The sequence below is a fragment of the Gopherus evgoodei genome, chromosome 3, assembly GCF_007399415.2.
Source record: "Gopherus evgoodei ecotype Sinaloan lineage chromosome 3, rGopEvg1_v1.p, whole genome shotgun sequence".
In the NCBI taxonomy this organism is placed as follows: Eukaryota; Metazoa; Chordata; order Testudines; family Testudinidae; genus Gopherus; species Gopherus evgoodei.
The window spans coordinates 6,705,602-6,726,595 of NC_044324.1; the positions used below are offsets into that span (position 1 = coordinate 6,705,602).

General features: G+C 62.8%; 1 protein-coding gene across 3 annotated transcripts; it reads left to right on the forward strand.

Moving 5' to 3' along the window:
* The first annotated feature begins 897 nt into the window (after positions 1 to 897).
* LMBR1L (limb development membrane protein 1 like) lies at positions 898 to 16,669 on the forward strand. Of its 3 annotated transcripts, none has more exons than XM_030554784.1 (17): positions 899 to 1,046; positions 7,259 to 7,343; positions 9,744 to 9,780; positions 10,191 to 10,330; positions 10,428 to 10,531; positions 10,624 to 10,750; positions 11,227 to 11,295; positions 12,171 to 12,235; positions 12,516 to 12,591; positions 12,690 to 12,773; positions 12,973 to 13,049; positions 13,213 to 13,290; positions 13,645 to 13,718; positions 13,934 to 14,024; positions 14,512 to 14,578; positions 14,888 to 15,049; positions 15,253 to 16,669. In XM_030554784.1, the coding sequence occupies exons 1-17, from the start codon at positions 975 to 977 to the stop codon at positions 15,309 to 15,311; spliced, it is 1,467 nt and encodes a 488-aa protein (XP_030410644.1). In that variant the 5' UTR covers positions 899 to 974; the 3' UTR covers positions 15,312 to 16,669. The 3 variants fall into 3 exon arrangements, with proteins under 3 accessions (XP_030410645.1, XP_030410644.1, XP_030410646.1); XM_030554786.1 differs by having other exon boundaries at positions 957 to 1,046; positions 9,749 to 9,780; XM_030554785.1 differs by lacking the exon at positions 13,213 to 13,290 and having other exon boundaries at positions 898 to 1,046.
* Positions 16,670 to 20,994: the final 4,325 nt, after the last annotated feature.

Consider the following 20,994-nt stretch of genomic DNA (forward strand, 5'->3'; position numbering starts at 1 on the left):
TCTGCATGACCATGCAGCCAAGAAGCATTTTTTTTAGTGACAGGTGAGGTTCTCCTCTCCATTATGGGACTCTGGGGAATGGGGGCTTTAAGAAAAGTACCGAATATGGTGAGACTCTCTATAAAATCATGAGACTGGTGAAATCTGCCCACAAAGGGTGTCATGAAACCAACAGAATCTGCCTGGCCCCCACCCCCACTCCAGCTTCCTAAGAGCTCATCCCAGGAGCCGACACACCAATGCAAACCCATAACTAGCTGCCAACTGGGGGTGTGGGAGGAGTTTGGGGGGGTGTATACTCTGCTCGCCAAGATACCTGGCATGTGGTCACCCCATGGTAAAATGGGGAACTGAGGCACACAGGGGCGAGTGACTTCCCCCCGGCCAGTCACCCGGGAAGCATGGGTCAGCGCAGAGCTGTGACCCTGGCTCTCCTGGACTAGTGGCCAAACACGGGCCCATCCAAGGCTGCCCGGTGGGGCAAGTAGGACAATTTGTCCCAGGCCCCCCCACAAGAATATAATAATCTATAGTATTGCAACTTTTTTTTAATGGATGGGGCCCCCGAAATTGCTTTGCCCCAGACCCCCGGAATCCTCTGGGCAGCCCTGGGCCCATTCCCGGGTCTGTGGGACCCTCCCCCAAAGCTGCCCCTGCGTGCAGCCAGCAGGCCCCGATCCCTGCCCCGGGCCCAGGTGGGGGCGGAGCCCCGAGCTCGGCCTATCGGGGACAGCTCCCGCCCCAGCCAATGAGCAGCGGCCGATTCAACTAGCTGCAGCCAATGAGTCCTTCGCATGGCTGGGAAGGGCCGGCGTCGCCCCGCCCCCGAGAGCGGCTCGGGGCCCTTTAAGAGCGGAGCGCGGCGGCCCCCGCGCGGATACAGTGTAGCCAGTGCTGGGCAGCGCCTTAAAGGGGCCGCCGCAGCCTGAGCCGGGGGGCGCCCTGAGCCCTGCCCCAGCCATGCGGGGCGCGGGATGGAGCCGGCGGAGCTCGACGTGCTGGGGCTGCGGGAGCAGCTGTTCCACGAGCGGGTCCGGGAGTGGCTGGTGAGCGGGGGCCGGTACCACGGGGGTGGGCTCAGGAGGGGCAGCGCCAGCCCCTGCTGCTGGCGGGGCACGTGGGGGGCATCAAGCCCCTGGGGTGGGGGGAGCTGGGCAGAGCAGGGGGGTGGAGGGTCCGAGGGGGTCTCAGTCCCTTTGCTGGAGCCCTGGGGTGGCAGCAGTGGGGGTGCTGGCAAGGGCCAGGTGCAGTAGGTTGCCTGGGGCCCTTGAATCCCGCTCAGGGGCTCAGGTGACTGGCCCAGGTTGCTGTTGGTGGGGCTGGGTCAGTGATCCGGGCTGGGAAAGCGCCTGGTGCCTGGCTCCGAGTTGGAGCAAGAAAAACAAAACTTTTTGCCCCCCTTCAGCCCTCCACCGTTGGTGCCCTGCCGAAAATGTGCTCAGGAGCTCGTAACCGCCTGTGGGTTTGTAACGTGTTTCACCCCAAACTGGTGTGTGAGGTGCCTGCGGGAGCTGCTTCGGCCCTGCTGAAATGCAGCTACTTCTGAGGCGTGGCGTGGCAGGACCCCGACAGCTGCATGGGATGGGACATCGAGAGGCCTTGGGTCAAACTGCCGGAGCCTCCATGTTTCTACCCCCACCCCACTGTCCCACAAAAAGGGGGAGCCTTTGGGAGCCCTAGGGGATGTCTTGTTCTTCTATGACCGTTCTCTCTGCTAGACACCCCTCCCTGTCCGCGCGCCCCGCTTATCTCTCTTGGAGGCATCTTGAGCTGCGGCTGCCTTTAAAGATTGTGCCTGTGCTGAGTCTGCAGAGCCATTTCCCCCAGCTCAAGAGGGGCTGCCTTGCGGTGGATCAGGGGAGCCACCCATGGCCGACACCTGTGCCAAAACATCATGGTTGGCCCCGTGTCAGTGGGGATGAGGCTGCACTTGGGTGCAGATCACAGCGCTGCTGCGTCATGACAACATCAGCTGAGGGCTGTTTTGACACCTGATGCCCGCCGCAGCTCGGTTTCCCAGCATCAGCTAGAAAGGGGGGGATCTAATGAGAAACTTTTGGGGACATGCTCTGCCCAGAGACAGCTGCCTGGCTTATCTCTGTGCCACGGTATTCGGAGGGGTTTGGCAGCAGGGGAGAGGTTCTTGCCATTGCTGCTGTTCCCCTCGCTCTCTGGGCATGTAACCCGTCCCTGTGTGGCTGGATATTCCTCACCCCTGTCCAAGGGGTCTCCAGCCTCTTAGCAGGGTTTCAAGTGTGGTAGCAGCGACCGTGATCTGCTTAGCAGAGAGAGTTTGGGCCTTATGCAGTGTGAGTGGATGTCCCAAGGGCACCGCGTCTCCACGGAGACTGGACTTCCATGGGGTATTGTCCCCGGTATCCAAAAACATGTAGGGAAAAGAATTCTTCCTCCCCACCCCAGTCCAAACCGTGCAGTGCCACCTGGGAGTCCTTCTCCATGGGACACTGCGGCAGCACCAGCTGGTGCCAAGGTCATAGCTCTCAGTGTGATTGTAACCAGGTAGTTTGGGAATTCGGAGGCTCCTAGCAGGATCCTCGTCTCCCTGGCTGTGGTGGGATCCGGACTGGGCAGCTGCAGTCATGACTAGGAACTTACCCTCTTGCCAGCAGGACTCTGGTGTCAGGGGGGAAAAAACATGTTGAAACCATTTGACATCTGTGTCCTAACCAGCCCACCATGACTCCAGTGTCAGCTGGGCAGTGGGGTTTCCAGCCCCTCCTCTGCCAGTGTCGGCAGCCCCTCAACTTGAGCTGTGTTGGGGGGTGGGGGACCTTGGTTGCAGATGGCAGCCTGCTGGCACTGTTACCCAGGGCTCCGTCTTGCAGGAGTCCTGGCTCCTGGCATTTGTAACCAGCTCCCCCTGCCCCACATGGGGAATTTTGTGGCTTAGAGGGGGCCTTCCCAAGTGGAGGCCCTTGGGTCAGCTGGTCTGAAATAGGCCAGTGCTTGGAGCAAGGCAAACTCTGCCTCCGAGCCAACCCCGCTCCGCTAGCTGTGCCAGAGAAACAAGCTGACGGCCGGCCCAGAGGCAGGCAGCCTGCACACCAGGGCCCTGCTATCCTGCTTGGCAGGCCAGGGGAGGGAAGCAGCTGGGTTTGTTTTTCCTGCTGAGTTAACATCAGTTAAAGGGTTCAGGGCTGAAGAATTTCCCAGCCTGTCCTGGCGGATCTGTCTGCACGTAGCCAGTGCCTGAGCCCCTCCCGTTGGACTGGGAGGTCCACATGGCTGCTGCTCCATGGGGGAGGGGTGTTATTCAGCTGGCTTCCCCCACCATCCCACTCGCTGCCCCCAGTCTCTGCAGGTTGGTAAAATAATGTCAGTTTATGAAGACTGAAGCACCTCCAGGCAAAACTGGGTTGGAGTCAGCGTGAGTGCCAAGGGGAACAGAGCGCCCAAGGTTGCAGGGAGTCGAGAACCCAGGAGTCCTGGCCCCCTGACCCCTCCTGTAACGCCTAGACCATGCTCCCTGTCTGGGGAAGACAACCCAGGAGTCCTGGCTCCCCTATCCCTTGCTGTAGCCATGAGGTGACGCTGGCTCCTCAGTTGTGGGTCCCCCAAAGAGGGGCTTTGGTGGCAGGCTGTTGGAGGTGGCGCTAGTGGCTGCATGGAGGGCACATCCATTCGTGGAGTCGTGGGGGCTGGTTGGTTTGGGGCCCCACAGGGTTGGCCAGGCATGGCAGTCAAAGCAGGGCAGTGGCTTCAGAACGCCTGGGTTCTGGTTTCCCATCTCTGCCACTGACTTACCGTGATACCTTGGTTGAGTCACTCACCTGTTGTGAAGGGATGAGGATGCTGCTCTGCCTGGACAGGGTGTGGGGGAGGAGAACAGGCTGGGATTGCAGACGAGCTCTGCTGTCCTGGGGCCCGTGGCACGGAGGGAGGGGGAAGTCAGAGTCCAGGACCTGCTCAATCCTTGCTATCCCCCCGCCTAAGCAGAGTCCTGCCTGGCTCTGTTGATGGGGCAGCAGAAACTCCTTTGCTTGGCGCAGGCAGTGGGGAGCTAACTTGACCTTCCAGCGCACATGCTGTGCCTTGCATAAGACCTAGTGCCTCAGTGCCAGGGGAGCTAACCCTGCTGGGAATGCAGGTGCCATGCACCGCCTGTCTCAGCTTAGCCCTTTGTCCCAGAGATGATAAGCAGGGGGCTGGGCAGGGCAGGTAGCAGAGGGGCTGGGGGATCCCCCAGATCATTCAGCGGCTTTGCACGGGGGTCTGTGCTCACTGGGTGGGGCAGAGGAGGAGCCCTTGTGGCCCCAGGTGCTCTGCGTGTGTGGTCTCCATGGTGCACGGGTGCTGCTGGATGGCAGCCGAGCTCAGGCTCTGCACCTCTCCAGTCCCATTGCCCATCGAGGAGTTCCTGGCTCCATTGCCCCGGGGTGCTAAGGCACTTGAGGGATGGGGTCTGGACGGTGCTGAAAGCTCCAGATGTAGTGGGGGATTTGCAAACAGCTTTTATTTCCCTGCATCCCCGCTGCTCCCACCACAGAAACCCCGTTAAGTCCTTTCCTGCCCAGCGTCCCTGGGATTCTGAGCTGGAAAAGACTTAAATGAGTCCCCTCCCCCCTCTGCCAGCAGAGGAAGAGCTGGGACATGCTGCCAATGTGGGTACCGGCCCTGGGGCTAGGGGCCAACATGGCCTGTGGTGGCGGGAGTGGGGCTGTGTGGTCCAGAACAGGACTGGCCTTCAGGACCTGCAGACCCCTGAGGGGGGATAAAGAGCCATGTGGAGCATTCGCTCCCTGAGGGGTGCGTGGGTGTCGGGGAGGGGAGGTGCTGCTCAGAACTGAGGTCACAGCCCTTGGGTGTCTGCGATTGCGTCCGGGAGCAGCAGGGAGAGTTCTCTGCTCTCCTGGGATGAATCTCTCGTCCCTTCCCTGAAGGCACTGGCACTGATGGTCTAACGCTGGATAGGTTGGTTATCTGTGCAGCTGTTCAATCCCTGTTTGAATTCTGCTAAATCCAGTGGCAGGGAGTTCCGCAGGCTAGCTAAGTATTGTGTGATTAACAGGTTTCCTTTGTATGTATTGAACTGGCCACCCTTTAATTTCTGAACCCGTGTGGCTGAAGGGTCCTGTGTAGGGCTGGGCTGCTGGGCCTTCTAGAGGTGCTGGCTGGCTCCCTGCAGCACGAGAGCTCGGATCGGTCTCTGCCAGCTTCTAGCACTGACCTACTAGGAGGACGTCAGAGCGGGTGTGGCCCCAGAGCCTTCAGGCAGGTGCAGCCTTCGAGGGGTTAACCCTGGGCCAGTTCTTTGAGAGCCCTACATTTAAACCACTCAAACCTGAATGACTGCACGGCTGGTGGCTGCTGTGAGCTCTGGGCTGGGACGTCTGACGTGTGCAGCCCCAGATACCAGCTCATTGGCATTGCAGCCACTGCTGCCTCTCTGTACAGGCACTTCCTTTGCCCGGGGATGCAGAATCAGCTGTGCTGGGACCCAGCCTGGGTTTTCTCCAGCTGCTGAGCTTTTAACAGCAATCGGCCTCTTCTGTCATTGGGGTTTCAACCCCTTTGCCCCACGCGCCAGGCTTGGTGGCTCTAGGAGGGGCTGGCCTGCCAGCAGGGCCTGCTGCTTCTGGAGGGGTTCAGGTTGTGCTGATCTCCAAGGAGTCTCCAGGCCTGCTAGGGTATGGTCCAGAGTGCAGTGGGAGTCCGCCAGCACTCGCCCGGCCAGCCCAGACAGTCGGTGCTTCTCGAGGCAAAGCTCAGAAACAGACCCGGGGGGAGAGGCGTTAGCTGGAGGGTGGGAAGGGGAATGAATTTGTGCTGATGCAATGCAGCCTTTGCCCCTGGCCTGTCTGACACGGGCTGCGAGTGATCAAAGGTCCTTGTGTTCTTAAAACATTGCCTGCTCTGCTTGGACCTCGGAGTGTGGCTCGGGGTGGGTGAGCTGTGTTCCCAGGTGCTGCCTGCAGCTCCGCTGGGGACTTTGCTGGCTTCCTTCCAATCGCTGCCATGGCTTTAATGCCGGTGGCAGGTGGGGTTACCCAGGCTCCGGTGACACAAATTCGGAGCCTAAACACCTTTGTGGGCCTAGGCCAAATTCTGCTCTGTTCGTTCAGAGACTGATTTTTCCAGCTTGCCCTGAAATTTATCCGCCCCCGACTATGCCCTGCTCCAATTGCCCCTGCAAGATGCAAACTCTACCAACACAATTGCCTCCCTGCCTCTGTCCTTGTCCTGTCGCCCTGTGCAGCGAATACCCACACAGTTACGGGCTGAGCTCACAGCCAGGGCTCGTGGGTCATTGTAGGCCAACGGATGCTGTGGCGCAGCAGGGCAGGGACCTACCTGGATAGAGCCCAGTGTGGTGCAGAGTCTGACAATGGACCTGGGGGCATCCTGAGCCACTCAGCCAAGGGAGCCCCAGAAACATGTCATGGGGGCATCAAAAGATATGGGCAGAATGTCTGGAAACTCTGGTGTGCACATGTGCGGGGCTTCTGGGCTGCCATGCTGGTAGCATCCGCAGTGCAAAGGGACGCTGCTGGGGGCAGCTGAGCGGATCTGGGGCTGGCCACTTCGTGGGAGGTCCTCTTCTGGGTCCAGGCCTGGACTTCCTAAAAGTCAGCTCCTCCTAGCCCAGCAGCTCCTGTCCCGGTGCTGCTGGGAGACAGACCCGCTGGCTGTGGGGCTAACGCAATGCGCACCTGGGGTGCAGAATCTGCACCTCATGCACTAGCAGCCGAACAGCCTGCAGTCACCTCGCTAGTACCAGCAGATCCGTGGAGATGGAGGGGCTGGCACTGCTGGGGGGGAGGGAGGTATCTGGCATTGTCCCTGTGCCCCAGGCTGGCAGCTCTAGCTTGGAGGGTATTGTGAGCTACATCATTTTCCCCTCCTACCCCTTCTGCTTGGGCATCGGTGGGACAACAGCTGCAGGGGCAACCCACAGAGGCTCTGGGCTTCAGGGCATCCCATTTCCAGCTGGGATGGGGTCAGGCAGAAATCAGTATAGAAGCCCTGTCCCCACCCCCAGTGCAACGCTGGGTGTTGTGTGGTGGGCAGGCCGTGGGCTGCTGTCCCGCAAGACACCCAGCGCGAGCTGCTCCTGGTGGGGGCACCACGGCTCTGCGCTGGGATTCCTGCCTGGGGTGTCAGTGCTTTCCCTGCAGCTGCTCTTCAGGGCTTGGATAGTGGCAAATGTGGAGCTGGATTGAGGGGGGGAACGGGGAGCACAGAGGGTGGAATCCAGCTGCCTGGGCCACCTCTGACCCATGCGTCCCTCCCTCTGCAGATCTGCACACTGCTCTTCGCCAGCCTCTACATCCTGTGCCACTTCATCATAACCCGCTTCAAGAAACATGCGGACTTCACCACAGGTAACCGGCCGGGCCCCCGCTCCTGGCTCTGGCTGCCCCTTCCTGCACGGGGCGGGCACCCGGCTCTGAGCCATGCCCCCGGCCTCTCCGCTCGTGCTATGGGGGGGAGGGGGGCAGCGTTTGTTGAATTCCAACTCCTAGGCCTGCAGCAGCCCCCCTGCCAGGGGCCGAACCTCCTGCTGCAGCTCTGCTGTGCATCCCTAGGGGAGACCCCATCCCCCTGGGGAGGGCCCTTCTTGGTTTGTTTACATTGCTGCTGGATTGCGGTTGCCATGGACACACCCCCCCAGCCCCCCTGGAGCTGGGCTCAGAGCCCAGCATCTCCTGAGCGTTGCCAGGTGCTGTCGCTAAGTGCAGTGTTGTCACCGTGGCGTTTCCCTCCCCGGGGCCGTGCAGTGAGCCCAGGGCTGGATGTCAGCGGGCCGGGGGGAGGAGCAGGGAGATGGGGCCGAAACATCAGGCCCCCTATGGCAGGAGAGCTGCCCGGTGGCCTCTCCGCCTGACCCAGCATCGTCCTTGTCCTCCCTGAGGAGTTCTCTTACCAAAGGCCGAACCCACCCAGTTCTCTGGGCAGCATTTCCATAGTTTTTACTGCTGCCCTGCAGTGGCCACGATGCTGAAACGCCCGGCCCAACGCTGACTCCTGGATCTGGCCTGGCGCTGAGCCTCCTCCCCCACAGACGGGTTCTGGGGTGCAAGGAACAGCTGCTGCAGCTGGGGTGGGGGGCTTGGTGAGCGTCAGGAGGGGAACTGGGCTGGGAGCATTCAGGTTGACACGGAGCCAGGCAGGGCTGGCTGGGGAGCAGGAGGAGCGGAGATGTGTGACCTGAATACGGATGGGAGCTGCTGGCGGCTTGGTGGGAGCAAAGGCGGAGCGGAGATCGGGGACAGGGTCTGCTGAGCCCTTTGTGAGGAGGTGCTGTCTTGTCACTGGCCCCCTGTCCAGCCTCTTCCACTTTTCCCATTGCTTGGGCCACCTCTGAAGGGATTGGTTGGTGTAGTGAAATCCAAGCCCAGCATGTGGGGAGGGAGAGCTCAGGGTTCTGAGCATTGCCCTGCTAAACCCAGGGCTGGGAGTTCAATCTTTGAGGGGGCCACTTAGGGAACTGGGATAAAAATCTGTCTGGGGATTGGGCCTGCTTTGAGCAGGGAGTGGGACTAGAACCTCCTGAGGCCCCTTCCAACCCTGATAGTCTATGAAAGTCCTATGATTCCTGGGGGTTGGGGTGGGGGCTGTGCCTGGGCTGGGCAGAGCTCCCCCCCACGCTCGCCTGGCCTATGTTGCTACCCAGGAGATCTGTGCACAGGCCCCAGGGGTGTCAGACACCCAGGTACAGCCCCCAGAACCCTGTCTTTGGGAGACACCAGCAGGCACCTGGGCTTGTCTGAGTCACCGATGCCCCCATCTCTTTGTTGCACGTGTGTGGAAATGGACGCACCCACGTTCCTGTCCCTGCCGGTTGGTCCTTTGGATTGAACCCGCTGGGGGTGCCAATGGCTGCTGATGGGTCAGCTGCTTTACTAAGGAAATGGCAAATAATCACAGTCAGCCAGATTTACCAAGTGTGAACCAGATCAGTGACCACAAATACAGAGGGGGGGGTTAAATCTCCCCAAGCCAGGGCTACAGCCAGCAGTGGGATGCTGCTGAGGTTGGTCGGTCAGTCTGTCTACACAGACATCTTAGCCTGTTACCGTGGGCACAAACACCCCAAAATTACTTGATGCCCTCTGACCCTAGTACTTCAGTTCCCGGGCACTCTGCCCTGGCTGTCCCAGGCTGTTGGAAATCCACGCCGAGTTTTTAGCAGCAATTCTGTCTGGTTTTTATTGTTGTCACAAACCTCAGCATAGTTCTCTGCGTGCCCCTAGAACATAGGCGTTTGTGTGGTTTTTAATGTGGCTCGGCACAGAGATGCTGGGGAGAAGGGCTCGCTTTAGCATAAGTCTGGATTCTCTTAAACACCTAATATTGGCTGAATAATTCTGGTCCCAGCGCGCTCCGGCCCTGTCCCTGCGCCAGGACATCTGGCCGCAGGGCAGTGAGGGAGGGATGTGTCTGGGACAAGCTGCAAGCCTGGGTGTTCCCGCAGCACCTGGGACCCTGCTGCGATCGGGTGCAGAGAGACCCTGCCCCCGAACAGTGCCCATTTCCCATAGGCGAGGCAGACAGAGGCCCCTTCTCGCCATCTTAGCGCTGGAGGCAGAGGGGCCTCGCTGGAGTCACTAGCGGAGCTGAGTCCCGGCCCGGCAGCCCCAGGCCCATGAAACCTCTTGCCCCACCCACCCCACAAAACCTAGTTGCGGCTCTTGGCCGAAGCTGCCCTGACTCTGCCCCGTGAGTGTAACGAGCTGAGGATTTCGGCTGAGCTGACTGGATTTCTCCCCCACTCTCTGCAGTTCAGGATGACGAGGATGCTGCTGTCGACAGAATTGCGTAAGTTCCTGGCTGTCACTTCCTGCCGAGTGTGCTGGGACAGGGCAGGCCTGAGGATCGCAGGTTGAGCAGCGGGGTGGGGCTCAGGACTCCTGGGTTCTATCCTGAGCTCGAGTCGGGGACGGGCAGCGGCTAATGCATCTCTCCCCAAGGCACATGCTGGTTTGTCTCTGAGCTGAGACCTGGCAGAACTCATGTTGCTGGCTGCCTTAGGGTGAGATGTGGCCAGCCGTCACTCCAGTGTGCTGCCTGCTCACATTCCAGCCATGGCGGGGGCTGCTGTCTCTCCCCCACCCCGGTCCCCTCGCTGGCTCTGCCCTGCGCCCTGGGGCCTATTCGCAAGGCTGGCTGGGGTGGGGGCGGAGGAGCCACGTGGGAGCAGGGCAAGGCTCATGCGAGTCCTCCCCCAGGCTGTCAATGTGCACCTTCACGCTGGCTGTCTCGCTGGGAGCCGTCCTGCTGCTGCCCTTCTCCATCGTCACCAACGAGGTGCTGCTGCTCTTCCCGCACAACTACTACATCCAGTGGCTGAATGGCTCCCTGATCCACGGTGAGCGTCCCCTCGCTCTGCCTCACCCCACCAGCCCGGGCAGCTCTGCCCTGGGGCTGGCCCTGGGGGCTCTGCTAACCTGCCCGTCTCTCCCTAGGCCTCTGGAATCTGGTCTTCCTCTTCTCCAACCTCTCCCTGGTCTTCCTCATGCCCTTTGCATATTTCTTCACCGAGGCCGAGGGCTTCGCGGGATCCAAGAAGGTACCAGCTGCCTGGCCTGTCTCCCTCCCCTTCCGCCCCCCCCCCCACCGTGCCACTCGCACCATGTTAAACTCCTGTCTCCCCACTTGCAGGGCATCCTGGCCCGAGTCTACGAGACTTTCGTGGTGCTGCTGCTGCTGACCCTGCTGGTGCTGGGGATGGTCTGGGTGGCATCAGCCATTGTGGACGAGGATGCGGGCAGCCGGGAATCACTCTACGGTGAGTGGCCAGGCAGCGCGAACTCCCCACGGGGCGGGGGGGTCGTGTGCTCTCAGACCAAGGGCCAGGACTCCTGGGTTCTTTTCCTAGCTCTGGGAAAGGGGAGTGTGTTCCAGGGGCTAGGGCCCGGACTCCTGCGTTGAATTTTTCATCTCCACCAGTGGCTTGTTATGAGAGAGACAAAAGTCTGCCCTGCCCCATGCCTCAGTTTCCATATCTGCATAGTGGGGTGATTGGTCGTCCCCCCCTTGGTGTGATGCTCTGGGGTGAAAGGGTGACGTGCCCTATCAGACGTGCTAGTTAATGGCCTCCCCCTCCCCCTCCCCTCTACCCTGCTCTGCTGGGAGTGACTGTCTCCTGCTGAGTGCCAAGGAATCCCATTCCCTGCTCCTGCTCCAGCCCTGGCACCCAGGGTCTCCCAGGCCCCTGACTTACCCCAGCCTGGGTGTGTAATGTTAACCCTCTCCTCTCCACAGACTTGTGGGAATACTACCTCCCCTACCTCTACTCCTGCATCTCGCTCTTTGGGGTGCTGCTGCTGCTGTGTAAGTGGATGTTGGATTTCTTTGGGAGTGGAGGGGGGGATCTGGGGTCCAAGATGAGTTACCTCCCAAACAAATGGAAGGGGGCAGGCTGGCCATATGGTTGGGGTGCCGGGCTGGGACCCTGGAGACCTGGCTTTTGTTCCTGACTCTGACACAGACTGCCTGGGGGCGGTGTCTAATGAAGTGGGGCTCGTGTAGTTCGACTGGGAGCTTCTTGGGACAGGGTCTGTCCCTTCCCCCAAACAAAGGCCCATGCAAGCCCCTGTAGCCAGACCCTGCCTCCAGCCCTGAGCCCTACATCTCCTACTCAGCCTGGTGGACATTTTTCAGGAGCTTCCAAGCTGGCTCTGGTCCAGAAAAGTCCTGCTGGGAATGGAGAGGCCGGAATTCCAGCAACAGGTTATCCAGGTCAGGGGGGTGGGGGTGGAGATTTCCCTGGCCAGTCCCTTTTGGGTGGTGCTGGGGTCTCCGTGACAGATGGGCTGATGCCACCAGGCCAGGTACCCACAGGGTGGAGCGTGCACTCTAGCCAGGCTGGCTCCTGGAGGGGGCATTGCTCCCCCCCGGACACCCTGCCACGCCTCGTGGCCATGGAACAGAGCAGCTGTGTTCATCAGAGGGGTTTCCGGCTGCTCTCCGGGCTTGGTCCGGGCTAGAAAAGGAATGGATGTGTGTGTGTGTGTGTGTGTGTGTGATTTCATCGAGCCCAGAGCTGCCTCACCGGCTCTCGGTGCTGAGACCACAAAGGCCCCAGGCTCGAACCCGCCCTGCTGGCATAAACCGACCAGCCCGACCCCTTGGGTTCCTTTTGCCAATAGACTAGCTGGTACCGGTGTCTGTCCTCACTCTGCTCCTTTGCTCTGTGTCCCCCGCAGTGTGCACGCCCATCGGCCTCTCCCGCATGTTCACCGTCACTGGGAAGCTGCTGGTCAAGCCCCGGGTAAGGCTCCCTCTTCCTGCCCTTGCCCCATCTCCTGCACCCCACCCCCGCTGGGGGATGCTGAGCGGAGAGGGGAACCCCTTGTTTGCTGGGGGCCAAGCCCCCACTGCGGTGCCTGCTGAGGTGGGGTAGGGGGGCAGGCGTTCCAGTCTCTCCCTATGCTGTCGGGGACCTGGCGGGGGTTGGGGTATCCATGGGTCGAGCCCTCAGTGGGGGAGGGACGGGGTGTTGCTCTCCCAGCCGCATGGTGGCTAACGGGCTCCATGCTCTCCCCCCGCAGCTGCTGGAGGATCTGCACGAGCAGCTGAACTGCACAAGGTTCGAGGAAGCCGCCCTCTCCCGCAAGATCTCTGCCGGTGAGTGTCCCCAATCCCCCACCCCCAGGCTCTCGCCAACGGCCCCTTCCCGGAGGGGCTCGGCCCCTAGTTCATCTCTCGGGACTGTCCTTCTGCAGGTCCCACCTCCTGCTGGCTCAGCTTGAGTGCAGCTCTGCTCCGGGAGCAGTTCCTGGCCATCCAGAGCCGGAGACTGGCACTGGGTAAGGAGCGGGGGTGGGGAGACAGCAGGTTTGGGGGTGGGGGTCGGAGGGTGATGGAGCAGAACTCCTGGGTTCTCTCCCTGCTTGCTGGGCGGTGAGATCATTTGGATGCTCTGATCTGAGTGGGACAGGGGGGAAGCGTGGGGGGGGGGGAGCCTCAACCATTGCTCACCAAGGGGTGTCCTGTGCTTCCCGGCAGAGCTGCGGCGTGGTGCCTCGCCCTGGCAGCGGAATCTGGGCTACCCCCTGGCCATGCTGTGCCTCCTGGCGCTGACGGTAGGTGCTGGGGGTGGAAGAGGGAGGGGGCGTGCCTGATGTCTGTGCCTCGTTTCCCTGCTTGTCGGGGGTGGGGGGTGATTCTCTGTGGAGCTGCCTGGGGAAAGACCTCCCGAGGGTCCCGGTAGGAGGCCGCACTGACCTCCCCTGTGGTCCTTCCCAGGGCATCTCTGTGCTCGTTGTCTGTTTCCATACGCTGGAGCTGCTGCTGGATGATGCTGCCATGCCACGGGGGATTCAGGTACCATGGGGGTGGGGGTTCTGAGCAGAGTTTAACCCTTCCCTCTCTGCCCTGGGCCCATGCATGAAACAAGTTTGCTGGGTCTTAGCCCAGTTCCCAATAGACACAGCATCAGCAACAGGGACACCCAGCTATCTAGCCCCATAGCAAGGCCCCTCCAGGTCAGGGGTGGGGAGTTTACCCTGCACTGCATGGTCTGTGCCTGCCCCATGAATCCATGGGGGGAAGTGCTCACAGGTGGCAGCGTGAAAGGGCTCCGGGATGTCCTGTGACACAAGCCCAGAGCTGGGTGATCAGTTCCTGCTCCAATCTGCCCTCCACACCAACCCCATTCTCTGCTCTCTCTCCCTGCAGGATGCGCCCCTGGGGCAAGTCTCCTTCTCCATCTTTGGGTCCTTCGGTGCCGCTCTGCAGGTGGTTCTCATCTTGTATCCTTGGGGTGTGCAACCCCAGCCCCTCCGTCTGATCCCTGCAAGGGGGCTGCTTTCTCTGGGCCCTCTGGAGCAGTGTCAGCCAGCCCAGTGCCCCCCTTTCCTGCCTCTTTGGGTGCTGTGCCCACATCCCAGTCCCTGCACTGGCTCTCTGGGCCCAACAGATCTCTCCCCCCCCCCCCCCGTTATTCCTCCTTAACCCCTGGACTCAGCTATCTGATGGTCTCCTCAGTCGTGGGCTTCTACAGCTCCCCCCTGTTTACGAGGCTGCTCCCTGCAAGGCAGGATACCCCCATGACCAAGGTAAGTGGTATCTGCCCCTCTGCCACCGGGGGCCCCCTGCCCTAGGGCAGCCAGAGCCGCTTTCTACCCGCAGGCAGCCACCAGCTGACCACCGTGCCCTGGCCCCAGGACCAGGGCTGCACTCGGGACGCCTGGGGGCGGCTGCACTGCATCATCTCGCCACACGAGGGCGCCATGCACCAGGCTGAATGGGGAGAAGCCCAGTTGTGAGCTGCCCCCCAGCTCTGCGTGGATGCTCAGCGGGAGCCCCCCGCCCGCCCTAGGGCCAGAGTCCAGATGGGGGTCTTGGTTCCCTAATTCTAGGGGGTGGCGCTGATCCTGGCCAGAGTGGGCCTCAGGTGTCTTGGGGCTCGCTGGGCTGCAGATACTGACTTGCTGCGGTGAGCGGGGGGACTGGAGGGGTCCTGTGCCCACACTGGGGTGCAGCACCCATAGGGGCAGGGGGAGTCTGGCTCCAAGGTTCAAGGCCTGTCTTTCCCCCACCCAGATCATTGGGAACTGCGTGTCCTTGCTGGTGCTCAGCTCCGCGCTGCCCGTCTTCTCCAGGACACTGGGTGAGTCTCCTGCGGCCGTGCTGGGCTCTGGGGCACCGCGCACCCCTGGGGTGGGACTGAGTGGCTCCCAATATGCACACGCATCCCCTGCACTGGGCCAGCAGAACTGCCCCATCCAGTTTGCTGGAGCTTGGAGCTCTGGAGCAGCTGCTATGGGGCTGTAGGTTGGGATTGAGGGGCAGAGGGAGAGCTGTATGTGTGGGGGACCCTGGGGCTGTGGGTCAGTAAGGAGGGGAGTTGAGGCTGCAAGGGGAGGTGCAGTGGGGCCCAGCCTCTCTGAGCGGAGTGCTCAGCCTCTCTCCTTTGCAGGAATCACGCGGTTTGACCTCCTGGGCGACTTTGGCAGGTTTAACTGGCTGGGGAATTTCTACATCGTTTTCCTCTACAACATGCTCTTCGCTGCTCTCACCACCCTGTGCCTGGTGAAGAAGTTTACGTGGGCCGTGCGGGCTGAGCTCATCCGAGCCTTTGGTGAGTCCTGGGTGGGGAGCCGGTCCCTGGGCCAGGGTGTGTCAGTGTCACTGGCCTGCAGGGCCCTGGGGGAGGCAATTTGCCGGTGAGCCGGGGCTGTGGGTGAATGGGCTCCTGGCCCTGCTGCGTGATGGGCAGGGAAGGGAAATGTCAGCATAGCCCCTAATCAGTGTCTCTTCTCCCCCTCTCCCCCATCCCCTCAGGTTTGCACAAGCTGCCCCTGCCTGTGCCACGCACCCGCCAGCCCAGCAAGCTCTGCTAGGACGAGTCTGGCGCCAGTCAACGGCTGGGACATGGGGGCTGCTGCGGCCCCTCTAGGCCATGGGCGGGGGGCAGCCCCAGCCCTGACTCAATGGAGTTATTTGAGTCTCCTGCATTCTGAGCCGAAGGACCGTGGACCCTGTGGAAGGGGTGGGGCCTGGATGACTCCGCCCTTGTCTGCTTCTGACCAATGGCCTGCTGGCGAGAAGGGGCCAGGATCCTCCTGTGGTGCTGATGCTGCATTGGGATGGGGGACATTGAGGAGGGGTCTCCCCAGGTTGGGGAGACAAGAGAATTTGTACCTGTGGGACTGCTGCTGAGCAGCCCCCCCCCCCGAGCCTCCGGGGTGGGGAGGGGGGGGGATGGCAGCTCCAGGAAGATGTATGGGATTATAATGGGAGCTGATGGCAGCAGGGGGTGCTGTGCACAGGGGGTAGGGCCCTGGCTGTGGGGGGCTCCTAGCTCGTCCAGCCCTAGCCTCTCCCAGCAGGGGGTGATGTGGGGAGCAGGGGTTTAGCAGGTGCCGAAGTTGCCTCACTGGACTTGTTGCTAACCTCCCCTGCTGGCCCCGAGCCCCTGGGCAGACCCCCGGAGCCGCGGTTACATACCTCACTGACGTGCACTAGGCAGCCGCTGACCGCGCTTGCATCTGCTTCGCTGGCTGTGGCTCCTGTCTGGGCCTTTTCATTTTATTTTATTTTTGAACAGCCGATGCCCTGACCTGTTATGGGTGAAATATCCCCCTTGCAGTAAGACCCTCCCCTCAGTCAGTGAGCTGAGCCCCTCCCTGTTCTGTCTATCCAGCCCCCTCAACTCCAGGCTGCTCCTGTCTGACACTGTGACTTAGTGTGGGGCTCCAGGGCAGGGCATGGAGCTGGGGAGGTGTCTGGGTGGGGTGGGGTGGGGGGGCTCATCATTCAAACACCTGGGGGTTTCTTTCTTCTCCCCCTACAGCCCAGGGTGAGAGAGAGCTCTGGCTATAGACACCCCCTATCTAGCAAGGGCCAAGCTGGTGCCTGATCCTGCCTCTGAGGGGGAGGAGTGGGGAGAATCTCTCCTTGGAGGGGGGGGTATTTAGAGGCCTGGGGGGAGGCTATAACTATCAATCCATCCCCCCCTTGCATTAGAGCGGGGGGAGGGGGCAGACCTGGAAGGAGTGGGGGCCAGGGTCTCTACTTCCTGCTGTGTTCCTCCTTGGCCCAGCCCTGCCCCAGACCATGGGAGCCCAGGGCCAGCTTTGCTTTGTATCATGAGTGGGTCAGGCCTCTGTGCCAGCAGGTGCTAGTGACAATGCAGATCAGCTATCAACGGATGTGTGTGTTTTTTATTTAAATAATAAAAAGTGTCTTTTCCTACATGGTGGGGGCTAGCGGCCTGTGAGACACTGGCTCTGTCTGATGCAATTCCTGCTGGGAAATGTGGTTCCCAGCTCCTGGAGTGCCACCCACACACCCACCCTGCTGCATCTGAACACTGCTGGGCCTGCCCTGCCCTGCCCCTTGGGTTCCTGCATCTTGAGCTGGGCACAATTTGTTCCTCCCCTAGGTGCTGGGGCCCATGCAAAGCTGCACCCCCCCATCTCTGGGCCTTCTCTGGCTGCAGGGGGGAACTGGGGGTGTTGCAGAAGGAGCAGGCTGTCTGGCACATGCAAATAGGCAAGTGAACATGCACACACAGCTTCCTTCCTTTCCCCTACCCCCATCGTGGAAGGTCCTACACCCTGTCTGACCCCCGCCCCCCTTTTGCCGTTGGTGTAATTACCCATTTTCCTGGCTGTAGCTAATGAGCCTCTTCCAGCTCCCCAGCCCTGGGGGAGGCTGTGGAAAAAGCTGGGGCAAAGGTGAGGGTTGGACTGTTGGGTGGGTTCCTGGCTTTCAGGGCCCATTTCTCCTGCCCCCCCACCACCCCTGCAGGCAGAGTTACTGCCAGGTTCTGCGGGCGGCAGGGGGCCCAGGCTGGGCTAACGCAGCAGCTGGGGGCTCGCTGAGAAGGGGAGCAGGCAGTCTGTCACTCTGAGCGTAGGGGGGCTGTAGGCTGGGAATGAGGGGTAGCAGCAGAGCAGGGGGGGAAGGGAGCCCAAGGGGGCTGTAGGTTAGGACTGGGGGGCACTGGCATAGGTGGGGGAGGGGAGGAAGGGAGCCAGGGCTGGGATGGCAAGGTTGCCAATGACTTGTTCACCTTTCGGCCCAGCTCTACTTGGCTCTAGGGGCCTCTCGGGCCCCACCTCCATGTTCCTTTTGAACATAAGAATGGCCAGACTGGCTCAGACCAAGGGTCCCTCCAGCCCAGTGTCTTGTTGGCCGACAGTGGCCAGTGCCAAACAGAACCAGGAATTGCCATTCCCAGCTTCTGGCAAACAGAGGCCAGGGACACCGTCCCTGCCCAGCCTGGCTAGTAGCCACTGATGGACCCCTGGCCTCTGTGAACGGTTCTTTTCTGAACCCTGCTATAGTCCTGGCCTTCCCACAATCCTCTGTGGGGGGAGTTCATGTGAGGGGGCAGTGAAGCCTCCAGCCACAGGCCATTTCATGGGGTGTTGGTCACTCAGCGCAGAGGAAACTGCCCTAGTGCCAAACCTTCCCACCCATCCTGCCCCATCTCTCCGGGGGGGGAGCAGCAGCAGGGGGCTGGGAACTGGCCCTGCCTGGCTGTTACAGCTGGGAGGTTGCTGTCTCTTCCCTCACCCCACCCAGCCTCCTGTTTTTACAGGGGCTGAGCAGGAAGCTGGGTGTATATTGCAGGAAATGGGGCCATAGCTGCCCAGTTTCCCTGGAACATGTTCTCCTCCCAGCGCCCCCGGCCCGGCACTGCGATCCACCCACCCCAGGCTGCGTCTCGCCCACTGTGGGGAGCTGGCTCAGCCCTCTCAGAGCATGGGCACCGGGCCGCCACCTGGGCCTTGGACCCACAACCTGCCTGTAGGCAGCAGAGCCACCCTGGGGGTGGTTTGGGGCCCTGGGGCACAGAGCCGGCGGGGGTGTGTGTGAGCCGGCTAGGGTGCAGGGACCCTGGGGCACAGAGCCGCCAGCTGGGGGGGGCCCTTGGGGCACAGAGCTGGCAGGGGGGGTATGGGCCAGCTAGGGGTGCAGGGACCCTGGGGCACAGAGCCGGCGGGGGGCGGTGTGGGCCGGCTAGGGGTGCAGGGAGCCTGGGGCACAGAGGTGGGGGGGGCTGGCTGGTGGGGGGCCTTGGGGCACAGAGCCGGCGGGGTGTGTGTGTGTGGCCTGGCTAGGGGTACAGGGACCCTGGGGCACAGAGGCGACGGGGGGGGCTGGCTGGCGGGGGGCCTTCGGGCACAGAGCCAGCGGGGGGCGGTGTGGGCCGGCTAGGGGTGCAGGGACCCTGGGGCACAGAGCCGGTGGGGGGTGTGTGTGTGGCCTGGCTAGGGGTGCAGGGACCCTGGGGCACAGAGCTGGAAGGGGGGGCCGGCTGGGGGGTGCTTTGGGCACAGAGCAAGCGGGGGGGGTGGGTTGACTAGGGGTGCAGGGACCCTGGGGCACAGAGCCTGCGGGGGCTGGGGGGGCTGGCTGGCTGGAGGGGGGGCCTTGGGGCACAGAGCCGGCGGGAGGGGTGGGGGCCGTCTGTGGGGGGGCCTTGGGGCACAGAGCCGGTGAGGGCTGGGGGGGGCCTTGGGGCACAGAGCCAGCGGGGGGTGGGTGGGCCAGCTAGGCGTGCAGGGACCCTGGGGCACAGAGCTGGAAGGGGGGGCTGGCTGGGGGGGTCCTTGGGGCACAGAGCAAGCGGGGGAGGGTGTGGGCTGGCTAGGGGTGCAGGGACCCTGGGTCACAGAGGCTGGGGGGGGCTGGCTGGAGGGGGGGCCTTGGGGCACAGAGCCGGCGGGCGGGGTGGGGGCCGGCCGGGGGGGGGGCCTTGGGGCACAGAGCCGGTGGGGGCTGGGGGGGGCCTTGGGGCACAGAGCCGGCGGGCGGGGTGGGGGCCGGCCGGGGGGGGCCTTGGGGCACAGAGCCGGTGGGGGCCGGCCGGGGGGGGCTCTGGGGCACAGAGCCGGCTGGGGGGGGCGGGCTGAGGTCACTTTCTGCTCCCCCCTTTAGTGGTGAATTTAAGTTCGGGTCCTTCGAGCAGCGTCTCAAGGCCAATGAGACTGAGCCGAGTCTGCCCTCTGCTGGCCGCAGCCGGAAGCGCTGCAGCCCCGAGCCCGGGGGGGAGGGGGGAGCGGTCTCCCCAGGTTTCAGACGTGGCTGCCGAGTTTTTGGGGCCCCCCAGGCTGGAAGCTGCACCTCCCTCACCCCTGGGGCTGGGCCTCTCCAGCACCTGCGACTCCCGCTGGGACCCTTGGGCGAGCAGGGCTGCCAACCCTCCTGGATTGTCCTGGAGTCTCCAGGAATAAGGATGAGTCTTTAATTAAAGGATATGTCATGTGATGAAACCTCCAGGAATAGCCTGCCGAAAATTGGCAACCTATGGGCGAGGCAGGTGCCGGATGGGGAGGGCGCCGCTCCAGAGAGCACAGGCAGTTGAGGGCACCCTGCTCCCAGGCTAAACTCCCACCTGACACCCCCCCCCCCAGACTGGGCCCCAGGCCTGGCGTGGGGGGGCTGTGGCCCTGTGAGGGAGGGGAACTGCAGCTCGGTTGAGGTGCCCTCATTCCCCCAGCGAATTAGGATCTTTAACCCTCCTGGCTAGGGGGGGTAGATCTGCAATGGGGCACCCAAGCCCCGCCCCCCCCCGGGTGCAGGCAGCCCCTGGGAGACCAGAGGTGGGTTTACACTGGCCTGCAGGGGCCCGCTGCGGACTTTACCCCGGAGGGGAGTGGGGTGGAAAGAGGGAAGGGAGGGGGGGGGACATGGGCTGGGAGGGGAGGAGGGCGCAGCGGGGGGTGGAAGACTTGGGGGTGCAGGGAATGGGGGGCCGGCAGTGGGGGTGCGCTGGGCCCCGCTGTGACAGGAGTAAGGCCACCTGTCAGGGGCGCGCTTCGGAGAAGGGCAGAGGCGCGTTCCTGCTAGCGCCAGGTGGGGCGCGCCGCGCGCCGCGCGCGGTTGGAGTTTCGCGCAGGTGAAAGGGCGGGAGCGCGCCCCAAGAGCGCGCTCAGGTGCACCGAGGCTGGTAGTGCGCTAGGACGCGCGTGCAGGATCCAGAGGGGTTACACACGGGAGCAAAGAGGTTACGCGGGGACGCGCGCTGGGTGCACGGCTCGCCAGTGACCGCTGGCCGGGGCCCCGCGGGGGCGGCACCGGGGGGATGTGGCCGCCGCTCCCGGGGGACGGACTCTTAAAGGCGGAGCCGGGAGCCTGGCAGGGGCAGCAGCAGCGAAGGACCCGGCGGGGCGGCCCAGTGGCTGGGAGCAGCAGAGGGACGCGGCCCGGGGCGCACGACTGGCACCCAAGGGTCCCTGCACCAGGGGGCGCAGCCTAGCACCCAGGGTACCTGGGCATGGCGGTGCCAGGAGGGGTCCCGGGATCCTAGAGGCGGCGGTGCCCGGAGGGTTCCCCGGTTCCTTGGGGCGGCGGTGCCCGGAGGGGTCCCGGGTTCCTAGAGGCGGCGGTGCCCAGAGAGGCCCCGGGGGCGGCGGTGCCAGGAGGGTTCGCCGGTTCCAAGAGGGTTCCCCGGTTCCTTGGGGCGGCGGTGCCCGGAGAGGCCCCGGGGCTGTCGCGGGTCCCTGGCGTCGGACCCATGCGGGAGCGCGGAGCCGCGGGAGGCCGCTGAGCCGTCGGTCAGGCCCCGCG

Excerpts from the sequence above, each read along its gene's own strand:
- LMBR1L (XM_030554784.1), top strand. The coding sequence starts at position 975 with ATGGAGCCGGCGGAGCTCGACGTGCTGGGGCTGCGGGAGCAGCTGTTC. Across the intron at positions 12,592-12,689 it reads CTCCCGCAAGATCTCTGCCG|GTCCCACCTCCTGCTGGCTC; the intron begins GTGAGTGTCCCC and ends GTCCTTCTGCAG. Across the intron at positions 12,774-12,972 it reads GAGCCGGAGACTGGCACTGG|AGCTGCGGCGTGGTGCCTCG; the intron begins GTAAGGAGCGGG and ends GCTTCCCGGCAG.